General features: G+C 32.2%; 1 protein-coding gene across 6 annotated transcripts; it reads right to left on the bottom strand.

The window, feature by feature from the left end:
- Window positions 1–1,730: 1,730 nt before the first annotated feature.
- LOC126809499 (dual specificity protein phosphatase 14) lies at window positions 1,731–26,860 on the bottom strand. Of its 6 annotated transcripts, none has more exons than XM_050534114.2 (3): window positions 26,755–26,817; window positions 15,002–15,047; window positions 1,731–6,706 (listed from the first exon to the last, which is right to left on the bottom strand). In XM_050534114.2, the coding sequence occupies exons 2-3, from the start codon at window positions 15,009–15,011 to the stop codon at window positions 5,817–5,819; spliced, it is 900 nt and encodes a 299-aa protein (XP_050390071.1). In that variant the 5' UTR covers window positions 15,012–15,047; window positions 26,755–26,817; the 3' UTR covers window positions 1,731–5,816. The 6 variants fall into 6 exon arrangements, with proteins under 6 accessions (XP_050390071.1, XP_050390070.1, XP_050390072.1 ...); XM_050534113.2 differs by lacking the exon at window positions 26,755–26,817 and adding an exon at window positions 20,858–20,989; XM_050534115.2 differs by lacking the exon at window positions 26,755–26,817 and adding an exon at window positions 19,656–19,717.
- Between the last annotated feature and the right edge of the window lie 115 nt (window positions 26,861–26,975).

The raw sequence follows: 26,975 nt of genomic DNA, 5'->3' as shown, positions 1-26,975 counted from the left end.
ACTTTCCCTCGGCTGAAGCGGACGTAAAATACAACCAACTAACAACATCCTACTGAAGATATCAACCCAGGCTCTATATCTACCCCTTGCTGAAAATATCTACATGTAACAATTAGATATAAATAGTTGACCGTTCTTGCTATAATAGCTCATAATAGATAAGTAAACCGACTGAAAATATCCGGTGGTACTTTTTACCGCCGACCACCGCCGACCACCGCCGACCAAATGCTTTTTACCGCCGATCGTCGTGTAATTACCGCCGACCAAATACTTTTTACCGCCGACCGCATTGTAATGACTTTCGACCGTAATATAATTACAGCCTGGGGGGGGGGGGGGTCTCCCCCCGGGAATTTTTCAGAAATTGGAGGCCGGAAACGTGATTTCCTTGCATTTCAGGCACTTGTGTAGAGCCATTTAGAAGTACCTACCCCAGAAAAAATAAAATTCTGCCACAAAATTAGCGCATTCTGGCGTTATTTCAGTGGACCAATCAATGCGAGTGCTATGAAATGATGGCATTTCTAGAGGAGGGGGCTGGACGCAACTGAGATTTTTGTGGGGGGCCCTCTGCGGTTGGTGATGCCCCATGGTTAATCCGGCGTTGGCCACAAGATCGATGGGTGGAACAAAAACTCATAAAATCTGGCCCTGCATCTGCTGGCCTATAACTAAGATCACTAGAACAAACGTCGATGTTTACTTCAACACATACAATCAAATTTTAATGTATCATGCGTCGGGGTGGCTCTAGCAAAGGGATCGATCGTGTAAAACGCTGAATAACGTTATCAGTGCGCAGCGGGGTAACACGATTCTGTTACAAGAATCGTGGACAGAACTATGCATCATACCCGATTGATCCGCGTTATTCTATTTTTCTTGTCAAAGGTTGAACTCCTCTTTCATAATCATTAATTTACTGTCCTCAATACGCAGTCGTTTTAAAAGGGTAAAAAAATATCGTCATTCTCTTCCCTATGGACTGTTGCTGAAAAGTAGTGATGGGAATTTGAAATGGGTCGCTCTCGCCATGTAGGGCATCCGGATACATTTATCATACATTGTCATCACCCCCTGTAAATATCAAAGGCTCTTTATATCTGGCCTTTCTCTTCGATCGGTCCTTAATTTTTTTGCATTCTTCATAAATCTTTCAATATTGAGTACTATTGTACATTTCCAATTTAGGAAATCATCTTCCTATTAACATGATTTTGTTTTTCGTTTTATTGACTGTTTGTCTATGAATGACTATTAAAACAAGAGCATCGGTACCACTGCAATATACGTCCACATTCCTGAGGGTTGGGGCATGCACCAAAATAAATAATTGCTGTCTTTACGGTATAAGGAATAAATAAGCAAAGTTCCAAGATGATCCATTCAGAATTGCAGTCTGTAGACGGTTAACACAAAAATTGGCCGTGGCTCAAAATCAATAGTTGCCATCCTTAGGCTATAAAGAATACATATGCCAAGTTCCAAGATGATCCATTAAGAATTATAGGCAACACACAGACACCCAAAGACAAAATGGGTGTGACTCTGCCCCTGGGGGGGGGGGGTCAGGCATTCACCAAAAACAATAGGGATTATCCTTAAATAGGGTATAAAGAATGCTTTAGTTAGTATCTGTAGGTATAGTTGTATAACTTGGCTAAATGGGATACTGGCAGTAGGGTCTCCAGTATTATTATTATTTTGAAACTAATACAAAGAAAACATTTCAAATTCAGGTTTTTATTATCTTCTAAAATTTCAAATATTTTCATTTACATATTTTCAACATGAAGAACCAAATATTGGGGTCAAAATACACAAAAAATAATATTGTATAATCTATTTTTTATTTTTTTGTGGGAATTCCTTATAAAGCTTTTGATTAAAGCTACATACATACCTGTTTCAATTATTTGACACTAAAACAATCCTTACAACATATGTATATTTTTCTCATGCTTATTTATTTCACTCAAAAAAAAACAACCTATCATTATAAAACCCTAAACATTGGTCTCTTAACAGTTTCTACCATGTTTTTTTGTTGCTATATCTAAAAGTGAATAATACAATGAGTAACAATAAATTAAAATATTTATGTACACACATCTAATAAACAAAATATAAAAAAGCAACAGAGGAATGTGACTATGAAAAATAAACAATGAATATTAATACGTAATATTATATAGTAGAATCATACGAGTATGAATATATTTTTTTTTTTATTCAAAAAAATTATAGAGGCTCAAATCACCCTGAACATAATTTCATTACATTTTCATTAGAAGATTAAATTTTGAACTGGCATAAAAATTATCAATAGTTTCTATATATTGTTGGGGGTACCAAACTGACCAATGAAATAAAATGCTGTTGAGGGTGACAAAAGGCCTGAGATACTGAGATAATGATTTTTTGTATGTATTGAAATTATTACAATATTACAATAAATCAGGTTTCATATATACCAAATTATGATAATCCTAAGGAACAAACATATCCTTTATCCTTTAAAAATATTCCTAGTTATAAACCCTGATCAGTTTTATAACAATATACCTTTGCTTCTAAGTAAAATCATTGCATTCAGTGAAATATTTCAGTTTGAAATATCTTTCTTGAAACTGGTAACAACTACTTTAATGCATAATTTACATAACCTGAGTTTATCTTTAATGCATAATATGTATGGACCAAATGGCAAGATCTTCTTTATCACTTTTAAGTAAATATATTATTGATGGTGTGCCCTATAACAGATAAAGAGATTAAGCACATTAATGATTATTAGAAAACAAACATCAATACTTTACTGTTAGGTACATGAATCTATAATTAATATATCTTGTATATCCATCATCGATCAATAAAACGATATATTAAAAACCTCTGCAGCAGGTTTCCTTCCAGTTAATCTCGTAAGTGTGATTATGAGACTAAAAGGAGTGCTGGAGAATTTGTAGTTTTAGCTGAATTTGATTTATTAAGGATTCAGACCACAAAGACAAAGCATCTTCATAAGTCATTTTTTTTTTATCGAGTCAGCAAAATCAGTATAATGCTTCCCACAAGACAGTAGTAAGCTTGATTTATTTAGTTTTGATAGTACATGTATATCAAACTACATCATGGCTGAAAATGACAAACATAACCTGAAGCAGACTTCTAGAACATGTATGCCATTTCTTAATAATTGAAAACAATGGCCTGTGAAGATGTATTGTCTTGAGATATAATTCTTCAAAAGATTACATTTAATATATATTTAGATGTATTTGAAATAATGCAACTACGAAAATTATGTACACAGATGTGCATTTTGTCTATAGTCTACTTTCTTAGATGTTTTACATTTAAATAAAACCAATAAAAAACCTTTTATAAATGTCTTTGGTATAATAAACATCTTTAAATAAATAACTCTAAAATTCAAGAGTATAATAATAATATTAAAGGTGTGCAACTTTCATTATTTCCTCCTTTCGACAGTTCCTGTAGCCATGATGACTCATTAACCAGGATGTCTCCCCGTGTTGGATGGCATATGGATGTCGTTATTAGACCAGTTGGTACAGAAAAGTAGGTTGTTAAATCCCAGTTCATTTCAAATTGATAGTTTCTTGCACTTCCGTAACTTCTGTCATAAGGACAACGTGTTATGCAACTTAACACATATTTCTACCAAATATAATATCAGGACCTTTCAGTTTGCACACCCCTGAGACAACTTACAAATATATGTTTGCCTTAAGAACAGTATTAAGTAATATCCATTATTAAAAGACTAATGATATAAAATAATAATAATGATAATAATACTAAACAAAATATAATAGTGATACATGTTATTTAGAAAATAAATAAATCATTCCAGGACACAGAAAATATGTCCAAAAAATCTGATCAATGGAAATGCTTAATATACAGACATGAACATGTATATATAATGTAATAATAATAACCAATAAACAAATAATAAAGAAAAAAAATCTAATATACAAAATAATAATTTATATGCACATAATAACCTCATATTATATAGCCATTATAAACTATATCACCTTGTCACAAGGTCATCTGTGACCAAGTCAGAAGTTACTGGAGACATTGCTGAGAAAGGATAAATTAAATTTTTTACCATCTGAGAGATATCTTGGTAAAAATGTTATTACCATCTGAGAGGTATCTTGGGAAAAATTTATTACCATGTGAGAGATATCTTTGTAAAAATGTATTACCATCTGAGAGATAACAGTACTTGGTAAAAATTTATTACCATGTGCGAGATATCTTGGTAAAAATTTATTATGAGTATATAAACATTATGTGCCAAAATATAATACTCTAATAACTTACAAACCTTATCATGGCTGCTTTGTAACCCATGAAGAAAGGGGCAAACAATATCTTGACAATTAATAAAAATAAAGAAATAGTACCAAACTGACAACAGTTCTCCAGTAACTCTTTACGAAACAATAAGACAAGATGATGTATGATGGCATATATTATTTAATTTTACATACAAGTAATGACTAGACAAGAACAACATGTCAAATGTTGACGTATGTCATATCACATTTACATAGTCCGAGATTGAACTTAATCTGGAAACTAATGAAATCCTCACAACCATTTCAAAACTTGCACAGGTGCTTTAAGGGATTGAATTAGGAAATTTTCATAATGAATTCTTGTCACAAGATTTATTTTTTGTAATGAAAGTTACTTCAAAACGTTTATGTGTTTTAAAATTTTATGCTTGTCTTCACAATACACTCCTGAATCCAACACCATAAAAATATATAGACTACAAGATGTTCTTAATTCTTGTATTTGGTTTACCTATATCTTAAATCCCCTTACAAACTTGATTCATTATGTTGAAGAATGCACAATGTATCTTAATCTATTCATAAAATACAGGTTCTTAAATTTATTTTCATCATGCCTAATACCTGTAATTATTGTAGACAATGTTTATTCCCCCCGAAAAATTTATAAATATCTGAATGAGATCATTTCAAGTATACAACAGAAACATTTTTAGATTTATGAAGACAATAGATATACATTCTAACAATACATATAACAAATTAGATTATAAAACAAATAGTTTAAACAGGAAGATATATCAATCAGTAGTCTGTCCCGGTCTTATTATAGACAAAGGAGAATAGATCAAGGATTCTTCATCCAGTGGATATTTTCTCTCTCCCAATTCACAAACATGTATATATTTATACATGTAAATAAACTTCTATATAAATATATTCTCCATTTTATTTTCTCTCTTACAATTCACAAACATGTTATATGTTTATTATGGTAGTATTTTTTTATAATTAAATTGGTAATTTTCTAAATTATCCTGTTTTGGGACATGTAAATAAACTTCTATATAAATATATTCTCCAGCTAATTTCGGTATTAGCTCTGGTATCCAATCAGAAAAGATACGATAAGAATAATAAATTCTAATAAAATAAAATCACAAAATATAAGCCAAATCTAATTCATATCAGCAAATTAACAAGTAATATTCTCTCGTTAATCATATTAATTAATTTTCATCATATTGTAGTATTTACCCACGTTAAAAAAAATAATAATTTCATGGGTACTGATTATTTTAACAACTTTTGTGCTCAATATATGATTTCCCCTAATTAATGTAAAATAAACCTGAAGTCTATTTATAAGCTTGCTGCTTTAAAGTTTGTTCAATGAAGCACAGACCACTGATTGATTTCTCTTTTATTACTTTGATAATTTATTATTTGATCACCATTCATATATTATACATATTAATAACCATATCTAGTCATAGTATTATAGGAACTAGAACCTCCATATCTAGGACTAGTACCACCATTGGTACTAGAATTAATAAAGCCCAGTCTATGGGCAGTACTGGAGGTGTCGTATCTGGGGGATACATTATTCTTTGTGACGTCATACCTAGGCGAGGTCAAACTGGTCAAAGAATTCAAAATATCGTATCTTGGAGAAGATGAGCTTCCATACGTCGAATAGTTGTGACGAGAGGTATAATCGTAGCGAGGAGATGTAGAGCTTGAATAATTACTGTACCGCGGAGAGGTTGTACTGTTAGAGTAATTTGAATATCGTGAAGAAGATGATTTATTTGTGGTTGGAAATGTAACCAAGTTACGATATTGCTCTATGTAGACATCTGGTATAAGTCCAGCATTAGACTGAACCATTTTAACCGAACTGCTACCCAAAGTGGTTCTTTCATAATCCACCATCTGCTTCCAAAATCCTAAATTAGGATGAATAACAGACCGCCGTTTCTTGACATGCAAATAGGCTTCCCGCAAGCTGACTCGGTAATATTTCATTAAATACACCATGCATATAGTAGCTGAACGACTGACTCCAGCTACACAATGTACTAATGTTTTACCTCCCGAACATGCTACCTGGTGAATTTTATCAGCACAACAATCAAAATAGACATTAAGACGAGCAGATGGTACGTCATCTATATGTATTTGATATGTTTCTATACCATGGTGATCAAGATTTGGTACATCCTGGGTACAGTTGATAATGTGGGTGATACCAAGGCTGCGGATCTTTTCTCCTCGCACCGCTGCAGCACTAGACAGGAAGAGGTGCTCGTTTATTTCAGCTATTTGGTTAAACATTGCTAATTCCATTGTTGACAAGCCTGAAAAATATAAAAATATACATAATTTTAGTTGGTTTATTAAGTGAAATGATAATAATATAGTTTGCCAGGTAACTTAAAGGAGCATTGTGGAAGATTAGATAAAGAGCTGACAGTCCTCACTATAATAGTTACAAACTAAATAATGTAAAGGGAATATGCTAAAATTTTTAGTCAAATTGCTCTACTCTGAACCGAGATATAATTGATTGAATTTTAAGCCCAGCAGGCCCAGCCTCGATCATCATCAAGTCGGTACTATAAAAAGCATAGTCTCAATTAACCATTTTTTAATTTAATCATCAATGAGCATTGATCAGCAGATCGGATTCAAATCCAGTAAAAATCTGACACATAAGATGGCACTGAGAGTTGATTAAGATCTTTTCATGTTAATAAATGTCTAATTAATAGTTTATATAACATTTCAGGACTAAAGAAAGACCTGCAATAGACAGAATTAGCTCTTGCATAATGAATGTTTAATGCCAAATTACCACTTCTTCTTCACACTTAATTAGAAACATGTAAATTCCCAATTAACATTTTGTATTATATAGAACCAAATTCTTTCCTAATCATCAAGTTTATTGACTGATGTTAAACAATCTAAAATAAATTTGTGCTCTACTAGTGCAGATGATAATGAAATAGTTGTAAAAATGTGCAGGTATGAAAATGCATTAATTTACCAGTAGATATTGTAATATTTCACCTTTCAATAAAATTTAGAATTAAACTATATAAAGTGTGATAAGTTTTCATGTACGAATATAAGTAAATTCCAGTATATGGTAATAAACCAATGGTAAGCACAACATGGCAAATAATTTTAGGGTATTTCTCTTTCCACTTAAATTTGATGTTTTTTTGTTGAAAATGTTAATGACTCATATCACAATTTTTGTATATTATTGAAATTTTGTATTGATGTACATGACCTGTAAAAGGTTGTTGTTTTTTTTTAAATACATTATTGGATCTTCATTGAGAGTTTCATTATTTCCATGCATATTAATGATCCTCCCTATCCTATAACACAAATAACATAATGTAAAAAAAAACCCATTAAAATATTCCATAAACCAGTTATTTATAATGGATTAAATAAATGATTTTTATAGAGAACAACAACTCAATAAATTTAGCAACAGACAAATGCCATTTATAAAATATCTTTGTGCTGTCTTACAGCTGACATGACATTGTAGTCTCTATCATCCAGAAAAATATTCTACGTATATTAGTCTGGATGTGTTGTCAACATTTGAGAATAATGGGTCATTGGCTAGATTATTCGGTCTTTTACATTATCATAAACAATGTCTAAGGAAGGTAACTAGTCCTAAAACAAAATGTCGGCGCCCACGAAATTAATTTAAGCATGCCATTTCAGAAAATCCATTTGATTGCATTGCCAGTTCAATATCCAACATTAATTTATTTCATACTATAGTAAAATATCTCACTTCATGGGTCATATCTATGTTTTTTTAATTAATCCTAATTCGTCGCCACTATTCACGTTTATTAATAATAATGAAAGAATTATGGGATTTATTGCGGGGAAGGGGCGCAACTTTTACTTAACTTTAGCTTCTAGAACGTCCCCAAGATATTTCAAAATGATCAAGGACCATAACTCTGAGAGTAATTATTGAAAATCATTGAAAATCAATAGGTTTCTTTATCTCAAGACCTTATAAATTTAAAGTCAATTGGTCATTAACTTTAGCCTCTAGAGTGTCCACAACCAATTGTGGACGTCAGACCAACCGACCGACGGACGGAAGTGAGCGACGACAATATGTGACCACATTTCAATGTGGGTGCACAAAAACATAGAACTCTGACCTAGTGACATGTAAAGAAATTGTGGACAGGCCGACATACATCCGCGTTAAATGTTGGTTATATAAAAAGATCAGTCACAGTACTCAGTACAGTGTATTTTACAACAAAGACATTCAATGTCTAAATGAAAACATCTGAAAATGGATTATATTGTAGAATTCCAATTAATCTAGTAAGAATTTTTCTTTGAAATGAAATGAACTAATAATATTGCAACATAGATCAAACAGAGAAGAAAATGATCAGCGGTGTATCAATAAAAAATCTAATGAAATTCACCTGAAGAATAACGATTACATGAGCATTATAATGAGTTCTGTAAAAGCCGTTGATCATGCAAAAATAATCTGTAAAATTAGGATGACAAGATGAAGACACCAGTTATAAAACACATGATCCATCCAACCAATCAAAATACGTCTTTCAGTTTCATCTTTATATACATCTGCTACCATACCAGTTATATATGGTAATAACTCAACAGACGTAGACTGGCAGACATTTTCTTCAAAGCAAATTAAACTTCTCCAAAAGGAATTGTTTGGATGAATGATGCTTCTCTGTTTTAAGACATGACGATAGGCTTCGCGTAAAGTCATATCGTGGAATTTAATCATAAAGGCTATACAAATAGTTGCAGATCTGCTCACACCTCCAACACAGTGTACCACAATATTATCTCCCTTTGAAATAATATCATGTATATAATGTATTAGTTCATTAAGATATGGAAGAATATTCTCTTGACTATTGTCTTGTAGGTGAACATATCGGACATTAACACTTCTATCCCCACACTTATATTTCAAAGACATAAGTTCCACAGCAACATTGAGGACATGGGTAATGTTCAAACTCTCCAGACTTCCTTCTCTTGTGACACCTCCCAATCCACTTAGGTACAAACCATTGGTAATATAAGACATCAAATGTGATTCCTTCTTGGAAATAAAAACACTTTTCCGTGGAAACATTTTAAGGATAGTCTGCTAGTTGTTTAGCTGTTGTGTCTTTACTACAATTAATCAACTTTACAACATTGTAATTCAGCATTCACTACCACTTCACATCTAAAGACAAATACAATTTATGAAACTAGGTCTATAAAACAGTGATATTTTAAAGAATAGTGCCACATGTTGGTTAAAATAGAATGATTTATGGTATTAATCTCAACTGTGCATTTTTCGGACAATGTTTAATAATTCACAGCTAAATCGATACTAAAATGTACTAAAACTGATTATTCAACTTTAATGTTTAATTAAGAAAAAAAAAATATCAACAGTAGATTCAATTGGATTAAAAATAGGTCAATGAAAAGATTTTACCCAACATTTTATAAAATGTCACTGAATGGTTTATACCCTCTGCACAGGATCACAAATTTTCAATCCATCATATTCCATTTAGAGATTCAACATACACAATATTATAATTTGCTAAGATATTAAAATCCCTCAAATGATGATGGAATACTGATCAGCAGCTACGTCATTATAAGCATGTTCTTTGATGTGAACACATTAAAATCATTTCAAATGATTTGATCCACGATAATTTGGGAAATTCTGATAAAATAATCATAATTACTACTTTGGATGTAATTTTTCAGTCACCATGACCTATTTGTCATTTATTTTATGGAAATAAAGATATATTTTTTTAGGGGCTGTTATCCTCAGTTCTATAAGCTTAAGTTTATTAATGTATTTTAAAAAATCAGCCATTCCTCCACTATTTTCAAACACCCTCTAGCCTTTTTTGCTATTGATGTACATTGTATATATGTGTTTTCAAATTTATGGCTAACAAATAAGAGCACGTTGTTAAGTTTTATTAATTAAGCCTATCAAACTGAAAAAAAATGTAAAAAATTCATTAACAGTTTTAATTTCTCCCATCCTTTAGAATAATTTTATTGTCTGGTAAAAACAGGTTTTAAGGGTGGTCTAATTGAAAAGGACGGAAAAAAATATAATACTGTTTAAAATAAATAAAGCTGGGGTCATTCTGATATTATATATGTGTTCCCTATAAATCAATTGTACCATACACTGGTTTCCTTTGAATTTACTTTATAGCCATGTAACTACCTTTTCACTATTTTATTATATGTACTTTACTTAATATACTTATTGACATTTATTATACATGAGATAATAACTATACGTTACTTACATAAAATATGTATTGAATAGCTTTACTGTACTTAAATAAATCAAGCAAATTGACTTAGATCCTCTCAATATCAAGGGACAAATAGATCATTGTGCTGAATAAGAAATTATTTAGCCGAATTTATGGAATACAATGAATGTTTAGGTTATTGACATTAATAAATGGACGTCACTCCTTATCACACCTGGACATTATTGCCCTCTACATTTCCATAAAATAGATTAACAAATTAAAACTTTTACAATATTAATATATGTGAACATATAGCTAGCCCTACATGTATATGGTAGACAAATATTGACACAGATGCAGCAGGCACACAATTTAAAATTACTATCGAGAAAAACATTATCATTATGAGCCCAAAAGTACCGAAAAGTTAAAAAAAATTTCCACGATATAATTTTCGTTAACGATGACCAAATCACCAAAATAGTACTAATTAATTGAAGATGGTGGAATCCATGGCATCTAATTTGAGAACTTCTGTCTCAGTAACTGATTTCCCAATGGATCTACGGTAGTAAACGTTTTTAAAGCCTAATTCAAATATTTCACCGTTGATTTGTATACTTTCTAAGTTTCTACTTGAAACAACTGTTTTCAGACAAAATACACACCATGCTTTCTCAAGACAACAGGATACTTCTCTCGAAAAAAGGCAATGCCCTGTGTTTCAAATGTTGAACGCTTAAGCAATACACGGAAAAGACAATAAAAAAAATAATTGCAGGAATCACTGATTTTCAATATGATTTTAATCCTCACGATTATACTGTGATTAAATTCATTTTAAAAATATCATGATTAACTTTCTCAGAACTTATTTACAAGAAACTGTGAATGAATCCCAGTTGACAGACATTTCAGCAATATGACCAAATTAAATGTGGATTCAGATGATAAGATTGTTTACAAGTGATTGTGATCAAATCGTGGAGTTTAAATTTTTTTTTAATGAACTTTCCTTTAAAACTAAACTTGTGTACAAATACAAACACCAGATAGCTGAAAGCAATCCAGTCACAGTACATATAGTGGATATGAAACCTGTTTAAAAAGAAAGTTACTGTTTGTCTTGGCAATCACAATATGAGTCAGAAGTGATACCATCACCTCAACATTCTTGTAAGTTTTATTACATAGAATATTACATTGTGTATGGTACATGTATAAACAGTTTCATTCTTTACATGCATGTACATAATGTACATATGTAGGACAAAAGAATATTAGAATTGGAATCCGTTTTTACAATAAAATGATATGGATTGTTTACATATATTCTTCAAAACTTTATTGGTCTTAAACATGAGTAAGGCAATGTTTAGTTTGATCACATACATCACATTATAGTATAGCCGGCCTTGAGGAGCACATATCTGGGATGTTCATAACTGGCTCTTTTTAACAAATATAAACACAATATTGCTCTAATGTGGAATAAAATTACAGACAGAAAATGACCAGTGTCTTGAAATAGAATAATTTGCATTTACTAGTGCACAAAAAATATTATAATGTTCAAATAGTTTTACAATAACTGATTTTATTGTATTCATTACCCGATTATCAATTAAAACTAGATGTAAATGTAATGAAATTTTTCAATGGTATCAACCTATATTTTTAAAACAATCACTAGATAAAGAAAACATTATTGATTGGAAAGGTTAACAATTTCTGAAATGTACCAAAAGTTATTTATATCCGAATTTGCTGTAACAGCATTCGAATAATGACTTAGAATATTCAAATAATGAAATCAGCATTTGATGTAACCTTTATAGCATTTAGTGAGACCATTTTGAGGCTAACATGTTGTGGGTATATCTTATTATACATAAGATTGAAACGGATCATCTCAACTGAATCCATAAGATAGAAATGGATCATCCCAAATGAACCTATAAGATTGAAATGGATCATCCCAATTCAACCAAGAAGATTGGAATGGATCAACTCAAATCAACCAATAAGATTGGAGTGGATCAACTCAACAACTCAACTCAGTCTATAACTTATAAGATCGTATTAGATCATCTCAACCCAACCTATAAGATTGGGTTGGATCAACTCTAACCAAAAGATTAGAATGGATAAAATCAACCCATAATAACCAACCAACATTAAACACAATCAATCTATACTACCGGTAATTGAGCAAACCAAATAACAATCGACTAATCTCAAGAGAAAATCTCAAAGGAGAAGTGGTACCAGATGTTTTTGAAAGGGTATGTAAGTATGGTAAAACTGATACATAAGGTTGGACAGAACAGATCTAGTAGACACACAAATGTTATATATATACATGTATAGAGAGAAATGGGGTTTAACATCCACTCAACACAACTAGGTCATTTCGGGACTAACACATGGTTCAATTTTATTTCAATGATTCACTTGTGCGTAGGGGCATTTAGCAGAGGGAGGAAACCAGAGGACCCGAAGAAAACCCATGAGGCTGGACAGACGACCCTACTCCTTGTCACGTACAACCAGGGAATTGAAACCACGCCAGTTGACTCAATGACAGACCTTATGATACAGCGTGCACATACTAACCATTCGGCCATCCAACCCCCTAAATGTTATATAAATCAATGATATTTTAAAATCACTACATAACTTTTAAAATGCAGATGATATATATGAAATGAAATGAAATGAAATGGGGTTTAACGTCCTACTGTTCTGCTCCTAACCTGGGCTAATGAAGACGGTGATATATATGAAGTCTAATTGTTAAATTAATCATTGTTTTAGCAAGCTGGTTAGCAAGCTGGTGATTGGGGTACTACATGTTGATGTATAAATACATGATGCTAAATATAATATAATGGATTATTATGAAAGGTTTTCTGATACTAAAACTAGTAAAAGAAAGACTAGTAATAAACTAACACTAAATATTTTTTATCCCTTTTTCCATTATTTACTAAAGAAACTTATTCAGATAATTGGAATTATTTGAAATACATTTTGGCACATTCATATCAACTGATTACTTATCTGATCAAGAAATTTACTTAAATCTAATTGATTTTGAGAAAGAGAATGTAAAAAACAAACAGCAGACAATTTTATATTAGGAAGTTAAAAGCTTACATAATTATTATTCAGTGGCTTAGCCAAATGTTTATATATAGTACAGAAAGTAAATCATATAATATTAATGATAATGTCAGGAATTTCTTTTTACATTTTTGACAAAAGGAAAGTCAAATGGAATGGGGTTTAATTTTTTTAATTTGTTTGCAGGATAGCAATCTAAGTGGGTAAGACGCTAGCTCGCTAGCCTGGAGGTCGGGTGTTCGATCCCTGCATTGGCCGAGAAAGTTCATCCAGATTTTCCGGCGTGGTTCTCCCTTGTCAGTGATGCAGGACGGAGGGGCTGACAAGGAAAGCTGTCTAGTCGTTCGGATGGGACGAAAAACCGAGGTCCCGTGTACACATTGGCGTGCACGTAAAAGATCCCTTGGCAGTTGGAATTCGATATAAGAGTAGGCCGTAGTGCCGCTGTCAGGGCAAAATTTCCCTCATAGCACACTGTATGGCGTATGCCCGTCTTCATTAGCCCAGGTTAGGAGCAGAACAGTAGGACGTTAAACTCCATTTCATTTCATTTCATTTCGCAATCTGTTGACACCTACAAATAAAGCCAGAGTTCCATAGTCGACACAGTAAAATTAGTAAAAAAGCCTATTTGGTAGTTTAATCACTCATAAAAAGGCATAGCCAACTTCCAAATATTATGATTTATGTTTATATGCCCTTAAGATCACACTAGCCCCCACCCTCCCCACTATTATGAACAAAGCTTAATAACAATAATTAATTTTTACATGTTCAAGGGTCCCTTCTCTTTGCTTGAGGTGTGGAAATTCTTCATATTAACTAAATCCTCACCACCTCTAGTAGCTGAATATGAAATTTGGTTAACTAACGTTATTGATTTTCGAGAAGTTGAAAATGTAAAGAAAATCTCTTTATTTGTTACATAAATTACCCCTGGGCAAACTCCCTTGACTAATAATTAAAAAAAAATATTGGCAATATGAACATGAATTATTTACATCAATGGCCATTATAATCTTTTAAAACTATATTATTGTAACCACTTGACACAAGCAACCATTTGTAGAAAATATATATAAATGACACACAAGTTTTAATCCTATTAGGCAAACACACTTTAATTCTACAAATAATCCAGATTATACTTATATAAGCTTATAGAGATATATATATACTTACCAAAAGACATTATATTGCAGGAGATTAGTTATTGCAACCAAATTATCTAAAAAAAGTGAGATTCTATATTAATAAAACAAGGGAGAGGTACAGTTCACTTCTTAATACCAACTTATGACATAGACCAATTCAATAAATTCGAAACCAAACAAAACACTCCAATGACAACATGTTGGCTAATGGCCAATAGAAGTTATATAGACCTATATATCTATAATGATAATAGTAGCCTAGATTATAATATCCTTGTTAGCTCTTTTATACCACAATATACATGTTGTTAACCTTATAACAGTAGTTTACAAAGCAAACTTGTCAAGTATTTATATGCATATCACCTTGCCTACATCATTAACACAGAAACAATCTCTTACAAAAACCTCACAACTATCAATGAAAACATTTTCTTAATAGTAAATTACAAACGAGTCTAAATACTCTATCATCAAAAGTTTGGCCATTATATTTATATTAATGAAATAAGAATGATTGGAAATTGTTTTATACAGAGATTTGTGACCTATTTTGATTTGACTGACAATTGTTGAACAATGTTATTAAAGGACAATATTGGTGTCAGTCATTATAAAATATGTGATAGAACTGGTTAAATACATCCCAAATATAACTTTAACACAGAGATCATTGCTACGCGAGATGTGTAACAAGCACATGAAAAAACGGGAAGTGACGACAAACATGACAAACACGAGTTATCCTTCTATGTATCTGACTGATGTAACGAGCTATAACAGACCATTGATCTAATTTCATTTCACTGATAATTCCGTTGAAGTTGAAAAGTTATTATATGGGACGGTGAGAGGATATCTGACAATTCAAAAAAAGAATTGGCTGTCATTAGATAAAAGATAACGAACAAATTAGAAAAAGTCTGTGCATTGCCATGTTTTTATTAAGAACAGAATGAATAAAGATAGGTTGCCAGGCAACGAAACATACGCCTACAGCAGCTAAATTGTCCGGGCAGTCAACAAGAGTTGTCGCATATTTTTACTTTTTTCGGTAATGAAACATTTATAATACACTAAAATCTGATTAAGAGCAACAACTCAGAAAACCATTAGAATTTGTTTGGTTTTTATAAAGTTCTGCCCCATGCTAACGTTTTGTATACAAAACTTTTAATACTGTATCATGGATTTAGCTGTTCCAAGTCATAAAAATTCATTGAAAATCAATATGCTTGTTCGTCTCAAGATCTTAAACTCTGTGTATCAATCTGAAGTCAATCGGATATTAACTTTGGCCTCTAGAGCGTCCACAAGATTTTTCAAAGTGATCAAGGGCCATAACTTTGGCAGTAATTATCAGAAATCTTTGAAAATCAATAGGATTCTTCGTCTCGTGACCTCAAACACTGTGTATAAATTTAAAGTCAATCAGATATTAACTTTAGCCTTTAGAGCATCCACAAGGTTTTTTGAAGTGATCAAGGGCCATAACTCTGGCAGTAATTATCGAAAATCACTGAAAATGAATAGACTTCTTCGTCTCATGACCTTAAACACTGTGTATAAAATTTAAAGTCAATCGGATATTAACTTTAGACTCTAGAGCGTCCACAAGATTTTTCAAAGTGATCAAGGGCCATAACTCTGGCAGTGATTATCGTAAATTGCTGAAAATCAATAGGATTCTTCGTCTCATGACCTTAAGCACTGTGTATAAATTTAAAGTCAATAGGATATAATAACTTTGGCCTCTAGAGAGTCCACAAGATTTTTTGAAGTGATCAAGAGCCATAACTCTGGCAGTAATTATCAGAAATTGCTGAAAATCAGTAGGCTTCTTCATCTCATGACCTTAAGCACTGTGTATAAATTTAAAGTCAATCGGATATTAACTTTGGCCTCTAGAGTGTCCACAAGATTTTTTGAAGTGATCAAGGGCCATAACTCTGGCAGTAATTATCGGAAATCGCTGAAAATCAATAGGCTTCTTCGTCTCATGGCCTTAAACACTGTATATAAATTTAAAGTCAATCGGATATTAACTTTAGCCTCTAGAGCGTCCACGGACGGACGGACGGACGGACGGGGGGGACAACAATATACGACCACATTTCAATGTGGGCGTATAAAAAGAGGGGAATGCACGGGATTTTTTTATTTTTCTCGTTTATCTTTATCTAATAATAATGTAATATGAATATATAAACCGATTTTCATTCAATCTTTTCTGTTTTTACTCCAATTTTAAATCAGTTATGTTCGTTGAAATACACCAGAAGTCTCAATCGAATGGTAATCTCTAGCGTCTGGTTATTCCAGTATACACTTATAGTATTTATTGTGCATGTTCTCCAGATAAGAATATGGCGTCACCGTTTGACATGGCTTATGGAATATGTCTAGCCTTGTTCTTCTAGTCCCTTGTAACAAATGGCGCTGAAATGTATTATGGTACACGAATCGTGTACCAATGGTAAAATGTTTATTTTGTCTTCAATATTGGATATCAGAAGCCCGTCTGTTCCAGGTAAGATCACAACATGAAGTTCATAATGCTTGCTGTAGACCAAACTATATTTTTGTTATATTTTTCTTTAATTAAAGTAAATGAAGTGTATTTCTACATTATCAATTTTCCACTTAACATTTATTTTCTGATGGTATTATGTGGATAAAATGAGCTAAACCCTTTTGATTTATGTTAAAAAAAAAGTGTTCAGTTTACAATCAAATTTTAGTTTCAGAATATTAAGAAGTGAAAGCCTGTTTGCTAACTACTTCTAGTTTCATTTTTGGCTGAAACTGTCAACAGCTAGGGGAAGGCAAGATCGGCTCATCTTATCCTTGATTGTTATCTGTGAAGCTACAAATACAAATCTCATAAAGAAACTCAGACTTAATTAAATTAACACTTTTATCATATTCCTTTTTTTTTTTTTTTTTTTTTACCAAACTCAAAGAATTCTAGACATTTAAATATAATATACCCTTAGCCCACTCATATTTGGAAAATGCCTACTAATAGTAGTAGTAACACAGCTAAACATTTCATAAAGTAAAGGTTATTACCAGATGAGTTTCTTACAGATGATTCATTTTATAGCTATCTAATAGAATTTATAAATACACAATGTAGATTTTAGATTTATTGAAGCGCCGCTACCCGGGCAAAATTTCCCTCATAGCACACTGTATGGCGTATGCCCGTATTCATTAGCCCAGTTTAGGAGCAGAACAGTAGGACGTTAAACCCCATTTCATTTCATTTCAGATTTATTGAAGTTAGGTACCCTAATACTGTCCATCATAATGGCAAATCTAATAGAATCAGTAAATTATATATGTAATGTTACTATCTTTTCAGATTCCAGATCATTATCTCTTTCTTTCATTAGCAAGGCTTGTAATACTTGTATAAACATACATTACATTTCAGAAATTGATTACCGAAGAAAATAAAAGTTATATTGTTAAATTCCTTTAATATTTTAATAATACATGAGAATGAAATTTCAGTCAAATTGCTCCACTCTGAACCAAGATATTAGCTTTTGAATTTTAGACTAGCCTCGATCATCATTACTAAAGTCGGTATGATAAAAAACAAAGTCTCGATTATCCATTTTTATGTTTAATTATTTTTTAAAAAATAATATATTCCAATTCGCTAAATATTACAGGCTAGCAATGGCAACGAGAGTTGAATATGGTCTGGATAAGTTAATTAATGTCTAATTAATAATTTAGATAAATGAAAGACCTGCAATAGGCAGATTTAGTTCTTGCATAAGGTATGTTTAATAATACATGTACATAAACAAAATAATAAATCGGTGAGTAATTTTCATTTAATGGAAATATTACCAGGTGCTGGCTCGCTAACCTGGAGGGACCGTGTTCGATTCTGGTGTGGACCGAGAAAGTTCAAATCTCAATTTTCTGATAAGTCTTCCCTTGTTCAGAACAGCCTGTAGTAGTTTGGATGGGATAAAAAAAAACAAGGTTCCATGTACACGTTGGCATGCACGTAAAAGAAATCTTGACAGTTGGAATATTTCCCTCATATTTTCATATCATCTTTAAGCCCAAACATGCCAGAATAAAGGTTAAATATAATGTTTAAAACATTACATAACCAAAAATAGTTTTATTCTTAAAAATAATCTGGTGGAAAAATTATTCAAATCGACCATTTTCATCTGATGTTGATTTAAATAGTTTCTATTGATTGCCATCTATTAATTGGGTCTTAAATAAATAAAGTTATAATTCTCCTATCTTTTTCGTACAATCTACATAAAGGTTTTTTTATACTCAGATGTGCTTAAAATTACACAATAACAAAAGTTATTATATTAATATAGTACACATGTTTTAACTTTTAAAATGTATGTGAACAATCTGGCTAGCTGTGTCTTTAATATTCACTTCACCTCAAAAACTAAAGAGATTTTTCACTGTTAAGTACATGTACTAGGTTAGGTACATGTATTACCTTGACCTTATGTAAGCTTGTACTAGATACATGTATTGCAATTAACATTGATTTTCTTGTACAAATAAAAACAAACCAACCCTACAACCTTCAGAACTTTTAAAACCAAAAAGTAATATAAAATCTTCAAAAAATTAATCTCCAATTTCCTTGATTCAAAAATTTCATTAGTTGCTACACCTACCTTTATGACCTAATTAAAACCCACCAGTGCTCATAACCAGCTACCTGTCTAATTTTGACACCTACATCTTGTAAAACTGTTTACATCTGAGTTTGTTTTTATCTCCAAGAACCAGTTCTATCTGGTTAACACCTACACAATTTGTTCTACAAACTGTCAGTTAACTTTAGCCCAATTCCTAAAATGTTATTCTAATTTCATATCTCCAATCTCTATATTTATTTAACATTAATCTCTTCTGACTGAAAATTGTTTTCAGAACTGAACTGCCAGTTAAATTTTGCATATGTAGAATCAAACCACAAATATATCTGGTAGAAGAAAGTGTAGTTTTTATATAAAAAAAGCCCAAGGGTTTAGCTTAAACTTTTCAGGTTAAAAAAGGCATCAGCACTTTATAGGGCTTTAAGCTTGACAAAATAATTATTCTTTGATTTATGTTGATGGACTATACATTTACATGTATATCGGGATATTGAAATCTGTCATAACTTTCTAAGCACATTTTAAAAAATTAGTCAATCTATAAGATATATACAGGATTAGAAAGAACAATATTATTAAAACGAGTATAGCTACAAACATCTAGATAGAGAACAAATTTGACATGGATTTTTAAAAATCAAGAGAAAGAGGTTAATTATGCATTGCTGCACTTCCTCCCTGTGTAACAATCAAGTTTTCAGTAGTGAAGAGTGACTGTACTTTATACTCATTGGTACAAATATTAATGACACATGTGCAAGTACCAAAAATAAATTTTCCTGAGATTGTTTATTTTGAGATTGAATAAAACAGTATGTACAATAGATACTTTCCAAAATAATGTAACAAGTTAGAATAGTATTTATTTCATCATGTTAAAAATCAATATAATCTTTATCATTATTATCTAAAATCATGTTTTATTCATGTCTTCTACATTTATTTGATTAAATATACTGGTAGGTTATCTCTTCATTCAATATATCTCTATTTTCAAATAATAAACTTATTACTATGTATTATGTATACAGCTATACTAAAATACCCTACAACTTTTGACCGACATTTTAAATGTATTCAGTATTTTGATAAATTTTATATTAATTTCTGTTCAAACATCATTTTAGGTTAACATTGTAATTACTAAAACCCTTTTCTTATTTTCATTGTAATGTTATTCTTATTTTCAATAAATGTTTAATAACTTGATAACTTACTTTTATTAAGATCTTACTAGGGAAAAAAAAATTGAATTCCTCTCACACCAATTCCTGTCTATTTCCAACCACAACAAACTTCTTATCACAATCTCACCTAGCCAATGATTCAACTAAGTTTAGCAACTTGTTGGCGATACCAAATATATATACACTTCAGGTATGTAGAAGAAATGTTCTCATTTACTGACGTCTGCTCAATCATATCGGGTAGCACTTAGTACCAAAATAGACATTACAGTGTAGAACTCTTAAACACACATCTTCCTTGTATGCGAGTAGTGCAATCAAATTACATAATCATTTGCTTCACTTTCTTGAGAAAGGAATGGGGTTTAATGTCTGCTCAACACAACTGGGTTCTTTTGGTACTAACATACATAATGAATGGTTCATGTATCTCTATATCTTGATTAAATTGTAACTGGGTCTTCAGTAATTGAACGAAACATACAGTGGTGTGAGCCATCAGCCAAGGCATAAATATATGCCCCCCACCCCTGACCCTCAACTGCATTTTGATTTGTGGTTGTTAAGTTTTCAGGTCAGGGGAAATAGCTACATGTATGTATAAAACTGACTGCCGACTGTGCCTTTTAAACAGAATCCGTTTTATGACTAACTAATGTTTTCAAAGAAATCTTTAAAAAAGTCTATCCTGTACAGTGTTTACAAGGTTTCAATGACAGGGGCAGTAACTCTTCAAACATTTTGTACCACACTGTAAATAAGGAAATATTTTAGAGTCTTAAGGTAAGAGAAAGATGAAGTAGAGTAAACAGTCAAAAAAAGGTGGAACAAAATATTGAGACTTGTGATTCATAGATAAAAATGCCTCAGACCAACCAGCCACAACTCTAACTCAGGTGAACATTCATAATATGGAATACAATGATTTACACTGAAGATGTTTAAAATAACCAGCGGTTGCCATGCAAGATACGCCCACATTTTTCAAGAGATAGACAAAGAACAAGTTCAAAGAAAGAATCAATTTTACATACAATCAGGGGTTATAATCCAGGAAGTTACATCCCAATATGCATGAATATCTATAGGAACCGAGATCTTCAGGATTATTTTAAGTTCAATCAAAATTGTGACTTCTAGAGGGTCAACAACCTTGGTATTTCATATACTTTTTCATTACATATCTTAAGTTTCATCATAATCGGATGAAAATTGTGACCTCTAGAGGGTCCATAACCTTGATATTAGTAATTACATACTTTAACACTATTTGCGTATAAGGATCGAGCCATTTTGTCTGTCATTTTCCGAATTTCACGTGATTCGAACTCCACCATGATTATGGTGTAGCAGTGATATATATGAACATTTTTTTTTAATGGGATAAAAATTGTGACCTCTAGAGGGACCACAACCTAAAAACATGATTTTTCGTAAAATCAGGGGCCATATAATCTAGGAAGATGCGGTCCGATATTAGCAAACATCGAAAGGAACCAAGATCTTTGGGTTATAAAAATACATTTCAAGTTTCATCCAAATCGGATGATACAATGTAATTGTGACCTCTAGAGTGTCCACAAGCTAAAAACACGATTTTTCGTACAATCAGGGGCCAAAATCCATGAAGTTTCAATCCGATACTGATACATGCCAATATCGAAAGGAATCAAGATCTTTTGGAGATAAACCTATATATTAATTCAAGTTTCATCAAAACAGAATAAGAATTGTGACCTGTAGAGTGTTGTGGACAGACGTCAGGATGGACAGGGGCAACCACAATATACGTCCACGTGAAAATGTGGGCAAAGAGATGTAAAATGAATACAGTGAAAATTCCATTAAATTACTGAGCAAAGTTATCACCGTTTAAAGTTTTGACAAGATGTGGCATAGAGCACAAACAATACGCACTACATAATTATACCCTTCCGTTCACTATATCGGTAGATCACAAGTACTTGTAGTAGGGCAATTCAGTGAAGATATCAACCTCTCATGTGATTTTGAAAATCTAAACCTAACTTATAAATTTGGTTTTATTGGAAAACATAAATATTGTAGATTTAAGATTATGAACAAATATATGGTTTACAAAGTATTTAACAAACCATGTTTACTAAGCATTCGATTGAATATACCAGAAATTTCAACTAATTGATTGATTATTGGTCACCAGAAACTTTTGGGACAAAATTTTTTCTGAACTACATGACTTGTTTTCATAAGATATCGATTTACTGATTTAGATCAATTCTAATATTTAAAAAATGTGCCAGTCTGTATACCTTTTTTTTCACCATTCTTTATTCTATTTCTTCATATAAGCTTAGCACTAACAGTACACTACAATGACTACATGTACATATGGCATAATCTAACTATATATACATGTAGCACCATCTCTTATCACAATAATTGATTATTGGCTCAAACACAGCGTTTTATTTTTTTAAAACCTCACTAAGAATATAAGATGGTCGACCATTTCAGGATCCAGATTTGATCTTTTGGTTGTAACTATATTTCCCATGGTGGAAAATACACGCTCCGATTGTCCCAAGGTGGCTGGAATACTAAGATAAGATTCAGCCAGTTTGGCCAGTCGTGGCTATCTAAACTTAGCAGATGAAATAAACAAAGACCATACACACATGTGTATACCATGTGACTTTGCGTGAACATGCTGAATAGCTACAGCTCTAATCATCGGCAAAGTGTGCGACTAGGTGCTCGCCATGGGTCATGGCATTCATCTAATATTTGAACTGTGCTTACGACTATATAAAAGTAATAAAACAGTTGTATGGGGTAGAAAGACTAAAATCTTCAGATCTGTTGATAAGTTTCCAGCCTTGTTTGCAGGAAATTATTGCTCATTAAATATTATGAGATAGCAGCGAGGAGAGGGGCTGTTTCAAAACAGCACAAAGCATTGGATAGCATGAATAGTTAAAGTATCTGAATATCCGTGAGATTATATCTGTGAACGAATATTCGGATACAAGTTTCAACACTGTCACTAGGCTATTCGGTTACAAATCTCTAAGGGGTATTTTTTTACTAGACCGAGGGTTATTTACCAAAGGAAAATAAAAATGAGGAAGAAAATGAATTGGAAGGTGGTACGTACATGTAGACACAATCTGTTTCACAGAGAATTAAGAGTCTAATAATATTTCTGTCAAAGATGACTGCCTGAACACGTGCCGTAACAGCACGCGGCGTCAATGACTCAATCATTGGCTAAATGGCACTTGCATTGTTTACATAAGACGTTACTGCTTCGGGTGGTGGAATGCTGCCTTTTACTGTGTGAACCATCGTAAATTTTAAACGGATTTCTTCGATTATGAACAAACTACTTAACTTTGTTTATTATAAACTTACCTGTGTGTTTGTAATGAACTCCCGTTCGATAAAATCCATTGCACAACTAATTATCACAACGATGAGAACAAGTTCTCTCTTGAAAAATTTGAAAATTTACTTGTAATTTCGACAGAGTCGATGTCAACAATGTCTTCGTGACGTATTGGTCGAATCCAATATACCTGTTGCGGGGGTTGGTTAACATTGAAAGATAGTTTGACAGCGCGATCATTTTGATCGTATATGGGTTTGGGCGACGAAAAATATCAATTGAAGGCAATTACATAGGAGATTTATATGGAAACCATTGATCGCCAGTCTATCAAATTTTCTTCACAATTAAAATATCACTGATTGCACGGATACTCGTAAAAATAAAGTCATGTATAAACTATAAATATCCTATCTTCTTTATGTTATAAATAATTTAACAAGGATCATGAAGCTTACCTCCGAATTCTCTGAGTGTATTTTTAACTTTATACGCATTCTTTCGATCGAATAATAACCGCTTCAGTAACATCTTTAAGCGTGTTGCGGCAGCCCTCAGCGTGTCTATTGGGTGCCCGGGTGGGTATATAATGCTACTAAGCCCGTATGACCCCGTAAGAAGCGGAACATTAATTCTCGATTCAACAGTTTTGACCGAAGTGTGATAAAGCCCGTAAAACGAATGTATAGTTGTGTTTGTGCGGCATGCGTGTTCAAAAGTAAATAATCCCATCCGAGTCGCTAATCAAATAATTAGAACAAAATATTTCAAAAAGTAAAGCTATAAAATTTGCAGAGATTTTACTAGAATGTAAAAGACGGTAACTAAATACAGGAATGCGGGTAGTTATGTGTGTGAACGCTCAAACTCAATGCCAATTGTCGTAGGTATCCAGACCACTCGGACCAAAGACTACTCGGACTAAGACCAGTCGGACCAAAACAAGACCAGTCGGACCAATTAAATTATATTATAAGGCTAGACAATATGCTATTTATTTATTATTAAATCACAATACAAAGAAGCAAATAATTCTTATACGGAATTATTATATTTAGAGTTGTTTGGTTCAATTTTGAGTACGGAAAAAAAATCAACGATTTGTTTTAAAATTAATTAATAATGGTGCCAAAAAAAAATATCAACCTAATTTTTCTTTACTCTTGCAATGAGACTCGGTATGTACATATACGGGTATACTGTTCCTGTCTGATAGCCTAATTTTACTTTTTCCACATTCGCGGTATCCCCAGTGGTTTCATTCCGTTCTACCCCACTAACCCCTGGGTTACTATATATGGGGGGGGGGGGGAGACACGTTTTCAAGTTATCCGCCCTTGATGCGTTAATATAAACAGCACATAATAATACGAAGACCGGACGTTTATATGCCCCTTTTTAAACGTGACTACAAGTGTGGTTCTCGATATTTTGCGATTTGGAATACAATTATCAATTTATTCAAACAACACGTTATTATTAGTTCGAGTAGTCATATTAAAACACACACAATTAGCAATTTATTCAAATAACACTTTATTATTGGTTCGAGTAGTCATATTAAAATAAACACAATTATCAATTTATTAAAATAACACTTTATTATTGGTTCGAGTAATCATATTAAAACAAACGCAATTATCAATTTATTAAAACAACACTTTATTATTGGTCTGAGTCGTCTTTCTGTTGGGTCCGAATAGTCTTTTTGTATGGTCCGAGTAGTCTATTTGTTTGGGCTTAGTGGTCTATCAGTTGGTCCGACTGGTCTTGAACCGAGTGGTCTTTGGTCCGAGTGGTCATGGATTCTTGTCGTAATTGTACTTGAATTTCTGTCACCCCTAATACGAAATGATATCTTCCGCAGAGTGACGTAACCATCTTCCATATTGGTATTTTTCTCTGGGAAAAGTTTGTGATATTTCAATTTTTCAAGAGAGAACTTGTTTTCATCGTTGTGATAATTAGTTGTGCAATGGATTTTATCGAACGGGAGTTCATTACAAACACACAGGTAAGTTTATAATAACCAAAGTTAAGTAGTTCATAATCGAAGAAATCAGTTTAAAATTTACCAAAACTCAGACAGTAGTCATTTTAATACCCATTTACACTAGGAAATAATTTTTACCTGCAAATACGTCAAACGCCTTTATTTATTTTTCCAATACATAAAAAAAATGTTTTAGAATTTAATTTGTCGCAGGAAAAAGGTTAATATTTCTGGCTCATTAAGTCGCATCGATGTCATCCTTATCAGTGATTGTAGCGGCCTAGCGAAAATTCACTGCTGATCAGTGCGACGTAGCCCTACTAGTAGTATGGCTTATTATTAGATCTGTGCCAAGAATTTAGAATTTTTATGTCATTCACATATATATATATATATTGCATTCACATTGATTGAGTTGACATTGATTATAATGATTGATACGCCAAGATCTACTATCTAGTCTAACACAATTTTCAGACGCCAGAACACTGCAAGGTCAAAAACACAGAGTTGATAATGATCACGAAAGTATATCGGTAAATTACAAATCACTCTAAAAGTACCTACCATAGTTAAAATGAAATTATTCGTTACAAACCACCCAGATCAGCTTGGGGAGAAAAATTCACAACATCCGCCACAGGTATTGATTTCTGATGCACCGGAGTTTGAATGACCCATTTTCTGAATCAAGAAAAAGTATGAATACTACGATACTACTACTGTATACTGCCACTGAAATTGAGAAAAGTAAATAGGGTCTATGAATTTTATTAGTGTCATCATTA

The sequence above is a fragment of the Patella vulgata genome, chromosome 2 (assembly GCF_932274485.2).
Source record: "Patella vulgata chromosome 2, xgPatVulg1.2, whole genome shotgun sequence".
NCBI classification, from domain to species: domain Eukaryota; kingdom Metazoa; phylum Mollusca; class Gastropoda; family Patellidae; genus Patella; species Patella vulgata.
The sequence above is the reverse complement of the archived record's forward strand: the minus strand, read 5'-3'. Positions and strand labels throughout refer to the sequence as shown.